General features: G+C 36.3%; 1 protein-coding gene across 1 annotated transcript in view; it reads left to right on the plus strand.

Annotated features, from left to right (window-relative positions):
- The window catches only part of LOC112050588 (uncharacterized), a 39,098-nt gene that overhangs the window by 14,683 nt on the left and 7,276 nt on the right, over nucleotides 1-17,139 (plus strand). Inside the window, exon 2 of the mRNA XM_052884383.1 lies at nucleotides 6,505-6,643. Coding sequence (XP_052740343.1) covers nucleotides 6,505-6,643 — 139 coding nt within the window. The remainder of the gene's footprint in view (nucleotides 1-6,504; nucleotides 6,644-17,139) is intronic.

Genomic DNA, 17,139 nt, shown 5'->3' on the forward strand with positions numbered 1-17,139 from the left:
TTTTCGTAGCAGGTAGCCATTGCTAGTCAATTTGCTGTAGATAATTTGTGCAACAGATTAAAGGGTCCTATGTTATGACCTAGGACCTTTTCATCATTATCAAGCCATACGGCTCACTGCTGAGCTCGAGTCTCCTCTCAGAATCAGAGGGTCAGGCCAATACTACACTACGCTGGCCCAATGTAGATTGGCAGACTTTACACACGCAGTGAATTAAGAAAATTCTCTGGTATGCAGTTTTCCTCACGATGGTTTTCCTTCGCCGTTTGAGACTTGTGATATTTAACTTCTTAAAACCTTTTAGGCATTATGAAATATTGGATTTTACTTCCAAGCGATTCTCAATATGGAAGGAGAAATACATAATTAATGTGTAGCTTTTGTCAATCAATTTCATATTTATATCGCGGAAAACGTATATAATTTTTTAAATAATATAAATAAATTATAACAAACCTACATTTACTTTAATAATAGTAAAACTCCAGCACATTTCTTATATCTACGAGTTTAAAGCATTTTCATACATTTAAAAAGATCTTTCACAATTTAAAAGACTTTTTAAATATGTAGGACTTATGTAACGATGCTTTCAGAGCATTTTTAAACCGTAATATTCAAAATTGCAAACGTTTCAAATGGTAAATGTACTCATGTAGCATGCAGAGCCACAATTTGCTGACTTGACAATATGATTTCCATTTTACTCGAACAAGTGGAGCGAGCTGGGTCTTTACGATGCATACTGTCGTAGAAAATTAGAGGGTCTTGTGTTATTAAAACATTTATTTTAGGTACATTTCGTTTTGTGTAATAAGGCCTTATTTAATATTTTTTGTACCTAATATACTATGGAAATAAAAGACAAAATAATATATAATTTTGTCTTTTATTACCTTTATTTCCATTTTTATTGAAATTATTAGTTGAAATAAAAGACATAATTATATATTATTTAGTCTTTTATTTCCACTAATAATTTCTTTCTTTTCAACTAATAATAGCCCAATAATATTAACTTCTAACAAAAATTAGAGCTGCCCTACGCCGGCTCATATCCTATAGTTATCGTTTTATTGATTTATTCACCCGCGTGGTTTCCGTTCTACGGGGATGAAATATGGCCTATAACACTCGGGGATAGTATAGCTTCCCAATAGTGAAATAATTAAAAAATGTGTATACTGCATCATCACTTACCATCAGGTGAAATTGTAGTCAAGGGCTAACTTGTAAAGAATAAAAAAAAAAAATAAAAATAAAAAAAAAAATAAAAAAAAAAAAATATTGCATTGAATACTGTTTATTGCATTGAATAGATCAATGTAATTATTAAATATTATAAAGAGGACACTCTTCATAATATTAATAATAGACTAGCAAATGTTGTACTGTCTGAGTGCTGGTGTACAATCCAGGCACTTATTAAAAACTACGTAGATAAAGTATAAAGTATTGTATAAACTATAATAAATCTAAAAAACCACTGCATATTTATTTTTTTATTTATCTAAACTAATATTAGGAAGAGGAAAGTTTGTGAGGTAATCTCAGTATCTACTGACCCGATATACCAATAGAAATACACTTTATTTATGCGTGACTATATTTATTTATCCCCGTATTTTCACGGGAATGGAAACTACGCGGTGTATAATCTTTAAAAACCTTGTGACACCACTGTATATAGCAGAATATACTTCCAAACAAAGGTAATACAATAAGCATCATAAAGAAACTTAATAAAAACGCTGTCCAAAATAATAAAGCGAATATGAAACACCGCAAAGCATATTACCACAGCGTAGTCAGATCTCGTCGTGTTCCCAATTCAGTTAACGCTCGTGTAATGGCGCTGACCTGTAATACGATTCCTGAAAAGGTGTCACTCACAGTGAACGTGGAATTATACAGTATTGTCTTATGTATTCGTATTCTTATTGTTTGTAGTTTGTTTGTATTCGTTACACTTTTGGGGAGGAACTTTACTAGCGCCCGCGACTTCGTCAGCGTGGAATTTAGTTTTTCACAAATCCCTTGGGAACCTTGGATTTTTTTCGGGATAGAAAGTAGCATATGTGTTAATCCAGGCTGTAATATATCTCAATACCAAATTTCAGCTAATTCGGTTCAGTAGTCCAGGCGTGAAAGAGTAACAAACAATCATCAAAAACATCAAAATCATCTGTTTTCGCAAATCTCGGGAAACCATAGATTTTTTTCGGGATAAAAAGTAGCCTATGTCTTAATCCAGAGTAAAATCTATTTCCATTCCAAATTTTAGCCAAATCGCTTCAGTAGTAGCGGCGTTAAAGAGTAAAAAACATCCAAACATCCATACAAATTTTCGCGTTTATATTATTAAGTATGATTTTAAGAAACACTCTTTGTATTCTTTAGGAATACAAGGTGTAATGCTTAGTGCCAGTTTTTAGGTTGCGTGGCTTTAATTTAAATTGTAAGGCCTGTGTCCATGTGGCACTTCTAGCAGCTGAGCTTTTCTTTCTAGGACCGCAAAAGCTTCGAAAGTTTTAAAAATGAATGGGAATGACATATTTGTAATCGACAAGTCACGTGATTAATCGATCGGATCTGTCATTAACATACATATTTTTAACTTTCGAAGCGTTAGCTTTTGTAGATAGACAATTGATATGACACATGGCTACAGACTCTGGACTTGATTGTATTATTGATGTGTATTATTGAGCTTTTCTTTATACGAAGAACATATTTATTAACAATTTTTAGCATGAAGTAGAGAAGTAGGTGATGTTAATTGTGCCTCGGTAAGCGGTATTTCCCTGGTCAAGATCATTAACATCTGAAAGTGATTGTCATAATTATTCAAACATTGCCAACCCGCATTAGAATAGCTTGACTTAAATAAGGCCTAGTTCTGGTTCTGGTGAGTTGGCCATTAAAATAGGCTAACAACGAAGACGGGCTGTGTACTTAAAAAATTTTAATAAAAAAAATACAACCGACTTCAAAACCTAAAAACGTACCCACTAAACTAAAAAGCGAAAAATAACATCATAATATGTTCTACCTGCTGATCAGTATGAAGGCGGTGCTAAGCAGGTGATGTATTAATTCAAGCCTTGTGAGCATATCTTTATTTTGCAGACAATTTTGTTTCATGTGGTCCTGTCAGAAATGGCTTAAATTAAGACAACACCGGCTAAGCACCGACTTCATACTGATCAGCAGGTAGAACATATTATGATGTTATTTTTCGCTTTTTAGTTTAGTGGGTACGTTTTTAGGTTTTGAAGTCGGTTGTATTTTTTTTATTAAAATTTTTATTATTTTTCAATTTTTAGTGTAAAATTTCATCTCAAACGAATACATCAGACTCCTAATGACAGTCACAACCCATCTTGGTACAAAATTCTCAGCAATACAAATTAATCAAGCCCAAGCACAAGGTAGCTACCGTAAACCGTCAAGGGGTTCCCTTCATTGACCTTGGTCTTCATCATCAGACCCCTAATAACAGACACAACTCATCTAGGTAGAAAGTTCTCTGCAATACGAATTAATCAAGGCCAAACACAAGGTAGTTACTGTTAACTGTTAAGGAGTTCCCTTAATTGTCCTTGGTCTTCATCACCAAACCCCTAAATGACAGTCACAACCTATCTATGTGGAAAGTTCTCATTAAGACAAATTAATCAAGCCCAAACACAAGGTAACTGCTGTAAATCGCCAAGGAGTTCCCTCGTCTGTTTTATGACTCCATCATCAGATCGATTTTAAACCTTCATAATTTTGTATTTCTTAAAGGCACTAAATGGAAAAGTTCACGAACACACTAGACACCGATATAATTTTCGAAAGTTCCCCTCAATTTCTCCAGGATTCCATCATCAGATCATGTCATGATGGCAATGGGACCAAATGGGGACTATACCGTTTCAAACAAAAAAAGAATTTTTGAAATCGGTCCAGGCGTCTTTGAGTAATCGGTGTACATACATAAAAAAAAAAAAAAAAAAAAAAAATACCGACCGAATTGAGAACCTCCTCCTTTTTGAAGTCGGTTAATAAAATATTTAAATTGAACGTGAATAAAAGTGCGGAGATTTGGTTTCGTAGATGGTCTACGATTTTGCTACGAACATCCCAGGCGGGTTGTTTATTCGTATATTATACTAGCTGACGCCGCGCGGTTTCACACGCTTGGTTCCCGTTCTCGTTGGACTACGGGCGTAATATATAGCCTATAGCCTTGGTCAATTAATGGGCTATCTAACACTGAAAGAATTTTTCCTGAGATTAGCGTGTTCAAACAAACAAACTCTTCAGCTTTATAATACTAGTATAGATTTAAAAATCCACCCATACCCATAACAAGCTATGCTTACTTAGGTGGTAATGTACGTATTGTCCCGACTTTGTCTGTGTAAAACGCCCACGGGAACCATGACTTTTTCTTCGATAAAAATAACCTATATGTTGCTCATATCCTCATCTATGTTTCAGTCTTATTAAATAATAACCCGGACAAATAAACAGACAGACAGACTACAAATTTAAAAAAAAATTGTGTTTTGGTTTCGTATATATACTTTATCATCATCATCATCATTATCAGCCGATGGAAGTCCACAACTGGTCATAGGCCTCTTGCATGGACTTTCAAACAAAACGGTCTTGAGTTACCAGCATCCAGCGACTCCCTGCAACCCGCTTGATGTCTTCGGTCCACCTAGTGGGGGGTCGACCAACACTGCGCTTTCCGGTGCGGGGTCGTCATTCCAGCACCTTGGGACCCCAACGCCCATCGGCTCTTCGAACTATGTACCCCACTTCAGATTCGCAACTCGTTGAGCTATATCAGTGACTTTAGTTCGTCTGCGGATCTCCTCATTTCTGATTCGATCACGCAGAGATACCCCAAGCATAGCTCGCTCCATCGCCAGCTGAGTGACTTTGAACCTACCTATATACTTTATGCACTTGGAAAACATAGTTATTTTGAAATTGAAATGAAAATCGATTGAAATGTTGAAACATATTTAATGTTAATAAAGTTGATCCTAAAATCTGCGTATTCATCTGTAAAATCCTCTATAATCCCAATCTAAACATGCATGCATAGCAAAGGTATGTTTACAACGAGTTGGCAAAACCGCTTTATTCGCGACTGCATGTTGTTTTACGGATTTAACGATTACGCATGTTTTGCAATTTATCTTTACTTGTTTTGATTCAATCAATTTAAAAATTTCGGATACAATAACGATACCATGTTTTTTTAGTCTCGTATCTTTTTTTGACGGCCTCCGTGGCGCAGTGGTATGCGCGGTGGATTTACAAACGGAGGGTTCGATCCCCGGCAGACTGAGATTTTCTTAATCGGTCTGGTTGGTGGGAGGCTTCGGCCGTGGCTAGTTACCACCCTACCAGCAAAGAAATACCATCAAGCGATGTAGCGTTCCGGTATGATATCGTGTAGAAACCGAAAGGAGTGTGGATTTTCATCCTCCTAACAAGTTAGCGCGTTTTAACTAGTTATCAAGTGAGATTGTAGTCAAGGGCTAACTTGTAAAGAATAAAAAAATATATAAGAATAGCCTAAATATATTTGTGTTGTATTTTTGGCTATTGTGTAGTATTTTTTCAAATAAGTATCTTCAATTTGTATTCGTACAGACTTGTTTTAGTATTAGTATTAGTACTTGGAAACAGAATATTTCATATTATTCTACGAGAAAATTACACTTTGTTCTTTGAAGCTAAAGTTATGATAATAGTTATTATCTTCGCCGAGACTAGATTATGTATGGATGTAGTTTTGCGCTGAAACGTGTGAGGCGACTAAAGTGCACTGAACCTCGCGAGAAAATATTAGCTGTAATATTTTACACAAACATTTACTTACCCCGTAGCGTATTAAAAGTTGTCAGTACTTCTTACATTTACAAATATATGAAAAATATATATATTATACGAGTATATAAGATACAGACGATACAATGTATATTAATATATTCCTTTTGAGTAGTAGGTAGAGAATTTACTCTTGTAAGTTATATTCTATAACTAGCTGACGCCGAGCGGTTTAACCCGCGTGGTTCCCGTTCCCGTAAGAATACGGGGATAATATATAGCCTTCTTCGTTAAATGGGCTATCTAACACTAAAAGAATTTTTCAAATCGGACCAGTAGTTCCTGAAATTATCGCGTTCAATCAAACAAACTCTTCAGCTTTATAATAATAATTATAGATCTGGCGAAATTAATGACTGCTTATTATTTTATTTAAGTTACTTAATAAAAATACGTTATGTTGATTCACGCCAAAAGTACCTAATAGCTACTCGACGAAGCATTAGATCTCGCAACTTTGATGAATGCGAGATTTGGCACCATTTTACATAGTTTTGATGGGTATTGATTTATAACAATAAACTCTAATCAAATGAATGAATCTATTGTTCATCAAATAAGGTTGACTTTGACTAAACTGTGCATTAACCCTATATTTTGTTCCAGCTGCTCAACAGCAATGCTGTGCGCTGCCATCATGACAGAGCACTGGGAGCACGTGTCGTGGGAGCGCGCCGCACTCGCCGCGCTCGCCAACGCCTCCAACACGGCGCTGCACTGGCTGCTCGACGAGAAAGTCGTGAAGGTACGCACACTAGTGACGTCATCATGACAGAGCACTGGGAGCACGTGTCGTGGGAGCAACGTCTCTAACACAGTACAAAACCTTGTAAATCGGTGCTAAAAAATATTTATAACTATCATATCAAAAGTGCCAAAATTCGAAATTTTGCCTCATTTGCAGACGTAAATTCGAAATAGTCGCGCGCGCATTGCCCATTGAACTTTATAGAGCTATGTGCATAATAACAATGCTCTTCAAAACCACTCTAAAAACCGTCCGTCTTCGTATGATTACTCTTACCAGACCACTCACATTACTAATTGAAACATCACAAACAAAGAACATCTTACTAAGCATTATTTGATATCTTTACCTTTTTAGCAACACAAAACCTTTTTTCATTCGACTTTTGTAAGCAGTTTTATAAATCCACACCGTCGGAAGAGCGAAGTCATTAATCAGTGTCCACGGATCATTTGGAAAGCTAAAATGTTTAAAGTGAAAAATGTGATGCCATCGCTCGCCAGTGAAAAGATTTTTGTTTACGAGATTTATTAACGACACGGTTTTGTGAAGCCACTTTTTTCTCGTCTATTTAAAATAGGATTTTGATTTTTTTTCCATTAATAGAATATTATGAAACAGTTGCATATAAAAGTGCTAATAGAACATTCACTTGTAAAAGAATATCGTTTTTATATTTGACGAACTGAACAATTAGCTGAGCCAAGCATAGAACCAAATAGATCTACGAACATCTTGAGAATTCTAGCGAACGCTCGATTCGATCTAGCACATCTGCTCGAAAGAATGCTCGCTAAAATGTTCTCGTATTTCTGTGATGTAATCTGTGCTGTAACATTTGCACGAATGCTCATTACAAGTGAATGTTCAAGTCTGTCAGCACCTTAATGTGCTTTGACAGCAGAACAGGGACTAAACAGTAAATTAATATAGCAGAGACACGAACATTTCAAAGCCGAAATTTATTAACTAACCAAGAAATTAAAAAACAAAATAATGTGAAAGTACTTTGACGTGTGAAAGTCATTCTAGTGGCGCCAAAATGTTAAATTCAAAGTAGTCTAACATTGAAATAAGTATAGTGTTTCACGCCGTCGCTGTTCTAGATGAACTTATTCTACATCCGTCCAATCGAGTTAGCCTGGCCTGTCAGAATATATTATTATCAACGGCAGGTGTACTTTTGTATACTGCCACAAGGTAAATTAAATTGTAACATGAGTTTAAAAGTAAAACTTCGTTAAAATTCTACAAGAATTCTGTCTTTTTAACCGACTTCAAAAAAAGGAGGGCTCTCAATTCGAGTCTATGTTTTTTTTTCTATTAATATAAAACTATCTTCAATTAAAACACGACCGAACCGACAAACGACTAACGCAATCTTTAATATACCTATCTGGAAAGTCGCAGCCGCTGACAGCAGATTCATTTTCATTTCTAGTGTACGTAGAACAAACTATTATTTGTTCACACTACGCTGACTCTACGCTACTTCAGCGGTACGTAGAAGCGTAGCGCGCCGTCGTATAGACGAGGCGCTATGAGGATGTGAGTGTGCAAAATTCGAGGACCGCTTTCTGTTTACAGTTTTGAACTCAGAAAAGCATGCAAAGATTACGATTCTGTATGTTGCCAGGAGGTTTGTTGGTTCATTCTTTTGTTACACCCTTACTCCTTTTGGTGACGAGTATATAGACTGAACAAATATGCTTTGTATTTGTTTTATTGTTTGATTGCTTGCTTGTCCTCGAATTATGTACACTCAATACCTAAAAGCGCCTGGTCTAATATGTACCCTACAATGTACAGTATTAGCGTTATGACTAAGAAAAGTTTTCGCCGTAAGCCTATTATGAGAAATATGTTATGGCATGCTTTGGAAGTTTTTGCATATTATTAACATTACGGACAATAAGCGATACTATTTCAAGAATTAACCTTGACACATTATATTTTGTTTTGCACGCAATATAAGACTTGATCAATCTGTCTGAAGGCTACAAAAAAAACAAAAAGGACTACTTACTAAAAAGTATAAAACTATAAAATATGGAGCCCAGGATTACTCACTGTACCCTGACGGAAATAAAAGAAAATATTTTTTTACTATTTTTGATTATACAAATCTACGAATTTACTTCACTTCTTTCGAAATAATATTTATTCTCTCCCAAGAAATGCAACACTAATATGGCGGGTTGATGACTTTTTCATTGCAGTAGTCGATTTGACGTTTGGTGTCAATTGTCATGAAATAGTTGTTTTAAGGGCGCCATCTTGATAAAATGGTTTTAATTTTATTTATTTCTTTTTATTTCGTTAGATTGATTCACTTATTAAGATTTTAATAAAATCCTTGTATTTTTTAAATTTTAATGATACGGGGTACAAGACTGCACCTGAAATGGACCATCTCCTTTAACAATACAATAGTTACCTAAGTATAGCCATGTTTGCACGTCGATTCTCTTTCTACGAACGCTATCGGTTCGAAAACTAATAAAATGCATGGGAATGACAGATCCGATCAATAACTTGATCACATGACCTGTCGTTGTAACGAATGTCATTCCCATATATTTTTAATTTTTAAGCCTTTGTAGAGTCACAAACCATGGCTACAGGTCAAGGAAAGTACATTGTTTTGGTTTATGTATTCATTTACTTGTATTGCAATTTCGTTTTTACAGCTAAAGCGGTAAAACTATTATGTTTCGCTTCACATTTTATGCATAATGTTAACATCAATAACTTAATCACATGACCTTTCTTTATTGAATGTCATTCCCATACATTTTTAATTTTCGAAGCGTTTGTAGAAAGAGTCACACCACATGGCTATAGGCCAAAGAAAGAAAAGTATTGGCGCAGTGATATACTACAGTGATTGCCGAGTGCAAACCGAAGGTCAGATACACCCTGATTAAAGAAAGCATTGTTTTATACCGCCACCGGCAGATTGCTTCCTTGACCTTCACTGTAATAGCGCACTTACTTTTACGATATTTTCCGTGGCGTCGTAGTATTGTCTGAAACATGGTTTATGTATTCATTTACTTGTATTGCAATTTCGTTTTTTCAGCTAAAGGCAATGTAGGAGAAAAAAAGAAGTAGATAGGTTATACGCGGACCGCAAGTGGCAGGTTGAGACTATGCTAATTAGCAAACCTGCTTATTCACTATCTTTGACGTATGCTAGCTACCTATATAGGTATGAGATTCTACGTGTATGTCAAAATCTATTAATATAAATGTATGTAAAATGACTACTAGTGGATATCACACAGTATGTAAATGACATTTTGTCAATTGATTTGATGTTTATTTCAATCATCATCATATCAGCCGATGGACGTCTACTGCAGGACATAGGCCTTTGGTAGGGACTGCCAAACATCACGATACTGAGCCGCCTTCATCCAGCGAATCCCTGCGACTCGCTTGATGTCGTCAGTCCACCTGATGGGGGGTCGGCCAACACTGCGCTTCCTACTGCGGGGTCGCCATTCCAGCACTTTGTGACCCCAACGTCCATCGGCTCTTCGAACTATGTGCCCCGCCCATTGCCACTTTAGCTTCGCAACTCGTTGAGCTTGTCGGTAACTTTGGTTCTTCTGCGGATCTCCTCATTTCTGAGTCGATCACGCAGAGATACTCCTAACATAGCTCGTTCCATCGCCCGCTGTGTGACTCTGTTTATTTCAATAAATTGATAATAAAGACCAAAATAGTGAATACGCCAACAGAGCTTAGTCGCCGCACAATCATCGCACCGTTGACAACGTTGCAGAATCAATACAAAGAAATTAGACATAAATTCCCAACCAGCTGAAAATCAGTAAGATTGTTTAAAATATGATTAAAAATAAAATTTGAAAGTTCCCATATTTCCCCTGTAAGGAAAATTTTTTATTCAAGGTCAAGGTCAAAAAAATGAGATTTTCGCGATTTTCAGCAAAACGGTAAGTAAATAATCAGAGATATGCCTAAAATAAAATTGTAGATCACAAAATTATCTTTTTATTTTATTTTTTATTCTTTACAAGTTAGCCCTTGACTACAATCTCACCTGATGGTAAGTGATGATGCAGTCTTAGATGGAAGCGGGCTAACATGTTAGGAGTAGGATGAAATCCACACCCCTTTTGGTTTCTACACGGCATCGTACCGGAACGCTAAATCGCTTGGCGGTACGTCTTTGCCGGTAGGGTGGTAACTAGCCACGGTCGAAGCCTCCCACCAGCCAGACCTGGATTAATTAAGAAAATCTCAATCCGGGGATCGAACCCAGGACCTCCGTTATGTATATCCACTGCGCATACCACTGCGCCACGGAGGCCGTCAAAAATTCCTTCACGAATATCTTTAACTACACCAGTTGTAAACATCAAATGTGGTTTGTTTCCTATCTACCTCTTTTTTCTTCTAAAATCATTCGCTTTAGGGGTAACTATTTCGCCTTACAGTTAATGCATAATATTAACATTATAAGATTGTAGCGAAATAAACCTTTCGCTTCTAACCTTGAATATTGTTCACTTTTGCACGCGATGTGACTCAGTGCGGAAATTACGTTAGAAATTGCGAAAATTCTTCCGAGAATTGAGTTATGAAAATGACAAAGATTTGTGAAAAGAGACGATTTACTTTCGCACATAACTATGTACCTAATTTGAATTTAATTTATATTATATAATGATTTATTTATTTTGCTATCATCCGCGAAAAGTCGACGAACCCATGCGACAACGTCACCCAGGTCCGACAAAGTACTCTCTACGTACGTTTCACCCCGAAACCGGAGCATCCTCAGGAGATGTTGACTCTACAACGTGCAATTGCAAAGATTGACTTTGCATTGTCGCATGGGTTCGTCGACTTTTCGCGGATGATAGCAAAATAAATAAATCATTATATAATCATGATGAACTTCCGCAAAGTAACGCCTGCTTCTATCCAATATTTAATTTATATTTTCAAACAGCACCTGCTAAGTAGTAAGTATACTACTTGGTAGATATTTGTCCTCTCACACGATGACAGACTTTTCCTTTAAACGTGTAGCATCTTTGTAGAATTATGTAAAATTTCTGAAAAAAACTCGAGAGGTGTCAAGGGACACCCGGATGGAATGAAGGAATTGTAATAACTTTTTATTTTTATTAAGTTATAATAATATTTTTTTATGGTGTCGCAAATTTTACATTATATTTGTTAAATTCTCGACACCATCACTGTTCAATGTGCAATAGAAAGACGAAACGAAAATAACTGGCTTGCTTTTTATGAGAGAGAGACAGACACGCGAACGCTGCACGGCTTACAACTATAGCAAAAAGTGTCGTTACAACTTTTGGTCTTAATTTTTTCCGTCTAGCCCCCTTCCGCAACGCGCGATAAGGAACTTAGTTCCAATAGTAGATGAGTTAATAATATGTTCTATATTGTATTATAAATGATAAGTTTATTTAATAATTATTTACACATTTTTCTAATAAAATTAATGTACAGAAAAAGAAGACCTTTTTTTAAAAACAAAATAACTTTTTAACGATGTTATTTATCACTCGCGTTTTGAGTGATGAAATTGTCTTACCTTTCTTAGATATCTTCTGTAACCTTTCAATACAAAAGTATCGAAATTTCAGGTGTTTTAAAGAGTATAGCTTTAATTTCTTCTTAAGTATTATATTTAAGACTATACAAGAGTATCTGAATTTCTGTGTCAAAGTAGATACCCTTGTTTGGTAACTCGTATTTAAGTTTGAAGAGTTTCCGAGAAAAGTTCTCTTTTACCGGAGAGATACGAACGCGAACTGGTTACGTAATGCAATGTAATCCTTGGACATACTCCAACGTATAGCGAAATTAAAAACTACTATCGGTCCTGTGAAGTAGAAATTATACTGGAGTTATTTAAAATTGTATGCCTTTAACTTCTGTTGTATTTATCCTATAGGTTTATGAGCATATCTATGGTTATGCTATGGTTTGTTAGTTAGTGCTAATCTCGCAAAGAGAACTACATTCCTTTCAACTTGCTATCTTCAGTAGTTTCAGCTGGGCTTCGATATGTTTGTATAATATACAATTTAACAATGACAGACAATTTTGTTCGTGAATTTGGGTGCGATACTAGTCCATATGTAATTAGTCTGAGTTGTAGGTATATACAGGATGTCCCGTAAATATTACGACATACTTTACAAGGTGACATCAACTGCTACTACTCGTAAAATAACACATATATGCTAGCCGAAATTTTAACAAGTAACGATTTTTACAATAATCAACCCCTTTCGAAACGACAATAGTAATTGCGACGAAGTATTTGAAAATAATGTCTTATATCTTTAAAATCCGTAATTCCGTATTAAATACACATGTTTTTAAGCTTGCCTGTAAAAGTTTGCCTGGTACATTTTTTCAATGTGACCGTTAAAAGTACATACAAAAAAATCGTTTAACATGAAAAAATAATAAGACCGGTTTTTTTTTTTGAAAAAACTCACTTTGCAGTTGAAAAACTTGAAATTTGATTACTTGAAACACCCTGTATATTAACAGATCTAAAAAGTTAAGGCAATAGAAAAAAATTGGTCGTATGGAATGGTACTGTCGTCCGCTAGGAGCACTACTCGAGAATTCAGTCGAAGCGATTTGAACTGAATCTGATATTTAATTCAGTTTGCATTACACAGGATGTTTTACACCTTTAGAATTACCATTTCAAAGTTGTGGAAATTGTTACTTCTAAATAGCCTTCCAAAGGGGAGGTTCTTTTTCTTAGAACTGTATATCTATACAAATACTAGCGGACTCGGTCAAGCTTCTTTTGTCTTACGCCCACCCCTACCCTACCCTTACCCTGCCCCTACCCTACCCCTACCCTACCCCTACCATAACCCTACCCTACCCCTACCCCTACCCTACCCCTACCCCTACCCTAACCCTAACCCTACCCTAATCCTACCCCTACCCTATTCTATTACGCCGCAACTACTGAACCGATTTGGTTAAAACTGTTAATGGAGAAATGATCGACCTGGCTGTCCAACGTGGAAATGCAGCCATCCAGTTTTCTTACCGCCATGGGCATGATTTTTAGTTATTAGGATAAGTTAGGTTAAGTTGTATTCTTTCTCAATTAAGATATAATTATATTTTACTAGCAGGCCCGGTCAAGCTTCGCTTTGACTTACCCCTACCCTACCCTAAAAAAAACTCTCCGTAAAAACCATCGTCGTACTTCAAGGAATATTGTAAAAAAAATAATTAGCCAAATCGGTTCAGCCGCTCTCGATATTTGCGCTTAGCAACACATTTAGGGTTTCTTTTTTATACTATACGTAGATTTAGTCAATGATGTTAAATACTGTTAGATGTGTTACTAGGTCATAAGAGCTCAAAAGAGGAAATTTCCACATCTCAATGTCAGTTGTGGTTAACAAGGAACGTTATTTAAACAAATAATACCTAAATATCGTCTACAATGTGTTCAGGAAAAAGTATATAAAAATAAATAAATAATGAAATTAAAAATTGTGCATGTGTGCGCTCAGTCTTGTAGCCTATTGTTCAGATCACTTTTTGTTGTGATTTTGTAGGGACATAACCGATCTAAAGTATAAAATTATCATTGGATTTAGTATATATTTTGGATAAACACTTTGGCTACTTTTTCTCGTCATAATCCATCCTGAAAACCCTAATTTCAGGCGGACGAAGTTGCGCGAGTCCTCTAGTTGAAAAAAACATTATAGTCACGACGCTTTTGTACTGTGAACTGCTATCGATTACAACGCCCTAATTTTATTGTGTAATGGAATGTAACAGAATGACAATTCGTCCATCGTGCGACAAAAGAAATTTCCATAATACGGCGTTATATGATATTTTTTGTAACAATATACGAATTGGCAATTGTAAACAATGGATAGGCATCTCATCGTCTAAGCCGTGATAGCCCAGTAGATATGACCTCTGCCTCCGATTCCGGAGGGTGTCTGTTCGAATCCTTACTTATCAGTTGTGTGCATTTTAAGAAATTAAATATCACGTATCTCAAACGGTGAAGGAAAAACATCGTGATGAAACCTGCATACCTGGGAATTTTCTTAATTCTCTGCGTGTGTGAAGTCTGCCAATCCGCATTGGGCAGCGTGGTGGATTATTGGCTAATCCCTCTCATTCTGAGAGGAGACTCCAGCTCAGCAGTGAGCCGAATATGGATTGATAATAATGATGATCTTATCGTATAACCAAGAAATGAAATGAAATTTTATTTGCCTTATACACGTATACAAATTGCGTTTTACAAGTATACTTAAGTCACAGTGTATTACCATTAACATGGTGTGCAAATTTTACAATTTTATAAAGCACTGTTTAAGTAATATTATTTACTTACAATGTTATAATTGTTACAAATAAATTAAATACAATTAAGATCGACATATAAATATAGGTACATAATTGAAATTAAATTATAATAAAATACTGTTCGCTTTTCAAAAATACTGTTTAATAGTCTTCATACACCAGAATATATTTTATTTCTTGTAAAAAAGTTGGCAACCCTACAGTGAGGGAACGACGCATGACGTCATCTCTTTTCGGGTGTGCAGGCTCGATCGAATTATAAGACGTTGTCACGTCAAAAAGGTACTAAAATGTGAGCATCAGAATAAAACAAAAGAATATAAAAATGCTCTCTCCACGCAAAAAAGCACTATCGCCAAAGCCCATAACAACTGTATTGTAGCAGCAATATATAAAAAAGTCGCAAAAGGCTGACATTTCGGAACATGTCCCCAGAGATTCGGATCACGTGCGGAAAATAGCGATTTTTGCTACAATGAACTTCTTTACGAATAAAGATGCCGCTATGTTTTGGATGCGACGTTATTTACTCGTTATATACAGGGTGCTGGAGAGTATTTCCCATAACTTCAAAGTGTTGACAAGACCACTTATACTCGTTTTATACAGGGTGCTGGAGAGTATTTCCCATAACTTCAAGGTGTTGACGAGACCACTTATTCTCGTCTTATACAGGATGTTGGAGAGTATTTCCCATAACTTCAAGGTATTGACGAGACCACTTATTCTCGTCTTATACAGAATGCTGGAGAGTATTTCACGTAATTACAAGGGTTTTGTCTAGGGAATTGTCCACTACGCTGGCCCAATGAGGATTAGCAGACTTCACATACGCAGAGAATTAAGAAAATTCTCGGTTTTCCTCGCGATGTTTTACCTTCACCGTTTGAGGCACGTGATGTTTAATTTCTTAAAATGCACACAACTGCAAAGTTGGAGATGCATACCCCGGATTCGAACCCACACCCTCCGAAATCGGAGGCAAAAGTCATATCCACTGGGCTATCACTGCTCCGCTGGGCAATGCAAAATTTATTTACAAAAGAAATATTATTTACTCCGAAAGTATTCATTTTAGAACACATGTTTCCTGAACATTTTGAATTATTTTTTGGTAAAGAATATAACACTAGAGTTATGGGAAATTCTTCCGAGCATCCTGTATACCTATGCTTTTTATTTTCCATACAAAGTGGTTTTCCTCGCGATGTTTTTCCTTCACCGTTTGAGGCACATGATGTTTAATTTCTTAAAATGCACACAACTGCAAAGTTGGAGATGCATACCCCGGATTCGAACCCACACCCTCCGGAATCGGAGGCAAAAGTCATATCCACTGGGCTATCACTGCTCCGCTGGGCTATCGATGCAAAATTTATTTACAAAAGAAATATTATTTACTTCGAAAGTATTTTAGAACACATGTTCCGTGAACATTTTGAATTCATTTTTATTATAGAATATAACCCCAGAGTTATGGGAAATATTCCCGAGCACCCTGTATACCTATGCTTTTTATTTTCCATACAAAGTGGTTTTCCTCGCGATGTTTTTCCTTCACCGTTTGAGGCACGTGATGTTTAATTTCTTAAAATGCACACAACTGAAAAGTTTGAGATGCATACCCCGGATTCGAACCCACACCCTCCGAAATCGGAGGCAAAAGTCATATCCACTGGGCTATCACTGCTCCGCTGGGCAATGCAAAATTTATTTACAAAAGAAATATTATTTACTCCGAAAGTATTCATTTTAGAACACATGTTTCCTGAACATTTTGAATTATTTTTTGGTAAAGAATATAACACTAGAGTTATGGGAAATTCTTCCGAGCACCCTGTGTACCTATGTTTTTTATTTTCCATACAAAGTGGTTTGCTCAACACGAGGGAAGGTACAATATTTCCCCGCGGCATACACAAATAAATTGACGGCCTCCGTGGCGCAATTGTGGGTTTCCATGACGGAGGTCTTGGGTTCGATCACCGGTTAGGCCGATTGAGATTTTTTTTTAATTGGTCCTGATCTGGGTAGTGTCTTCGGTCGTGGCCTTGTTACCACCATAGCGACCGGGGATTGAACCACCTCTCGGTGATCTATTCTTTGAATCC

Source organism: Bicyclus anynana, chromosome 11, assembly GCF_947172395.1.
Source record: "Bicyclus anynana chromosome 11, ilBicAnyn1.1, whole genome shotgun sequence".
Taxonomy (NCBI): Eukaryota; Metazoa; Arthropoda; class Insecta; order Lepidoptera; family Nymphalidae; genus Bicyclus; species Bicyclus anynana.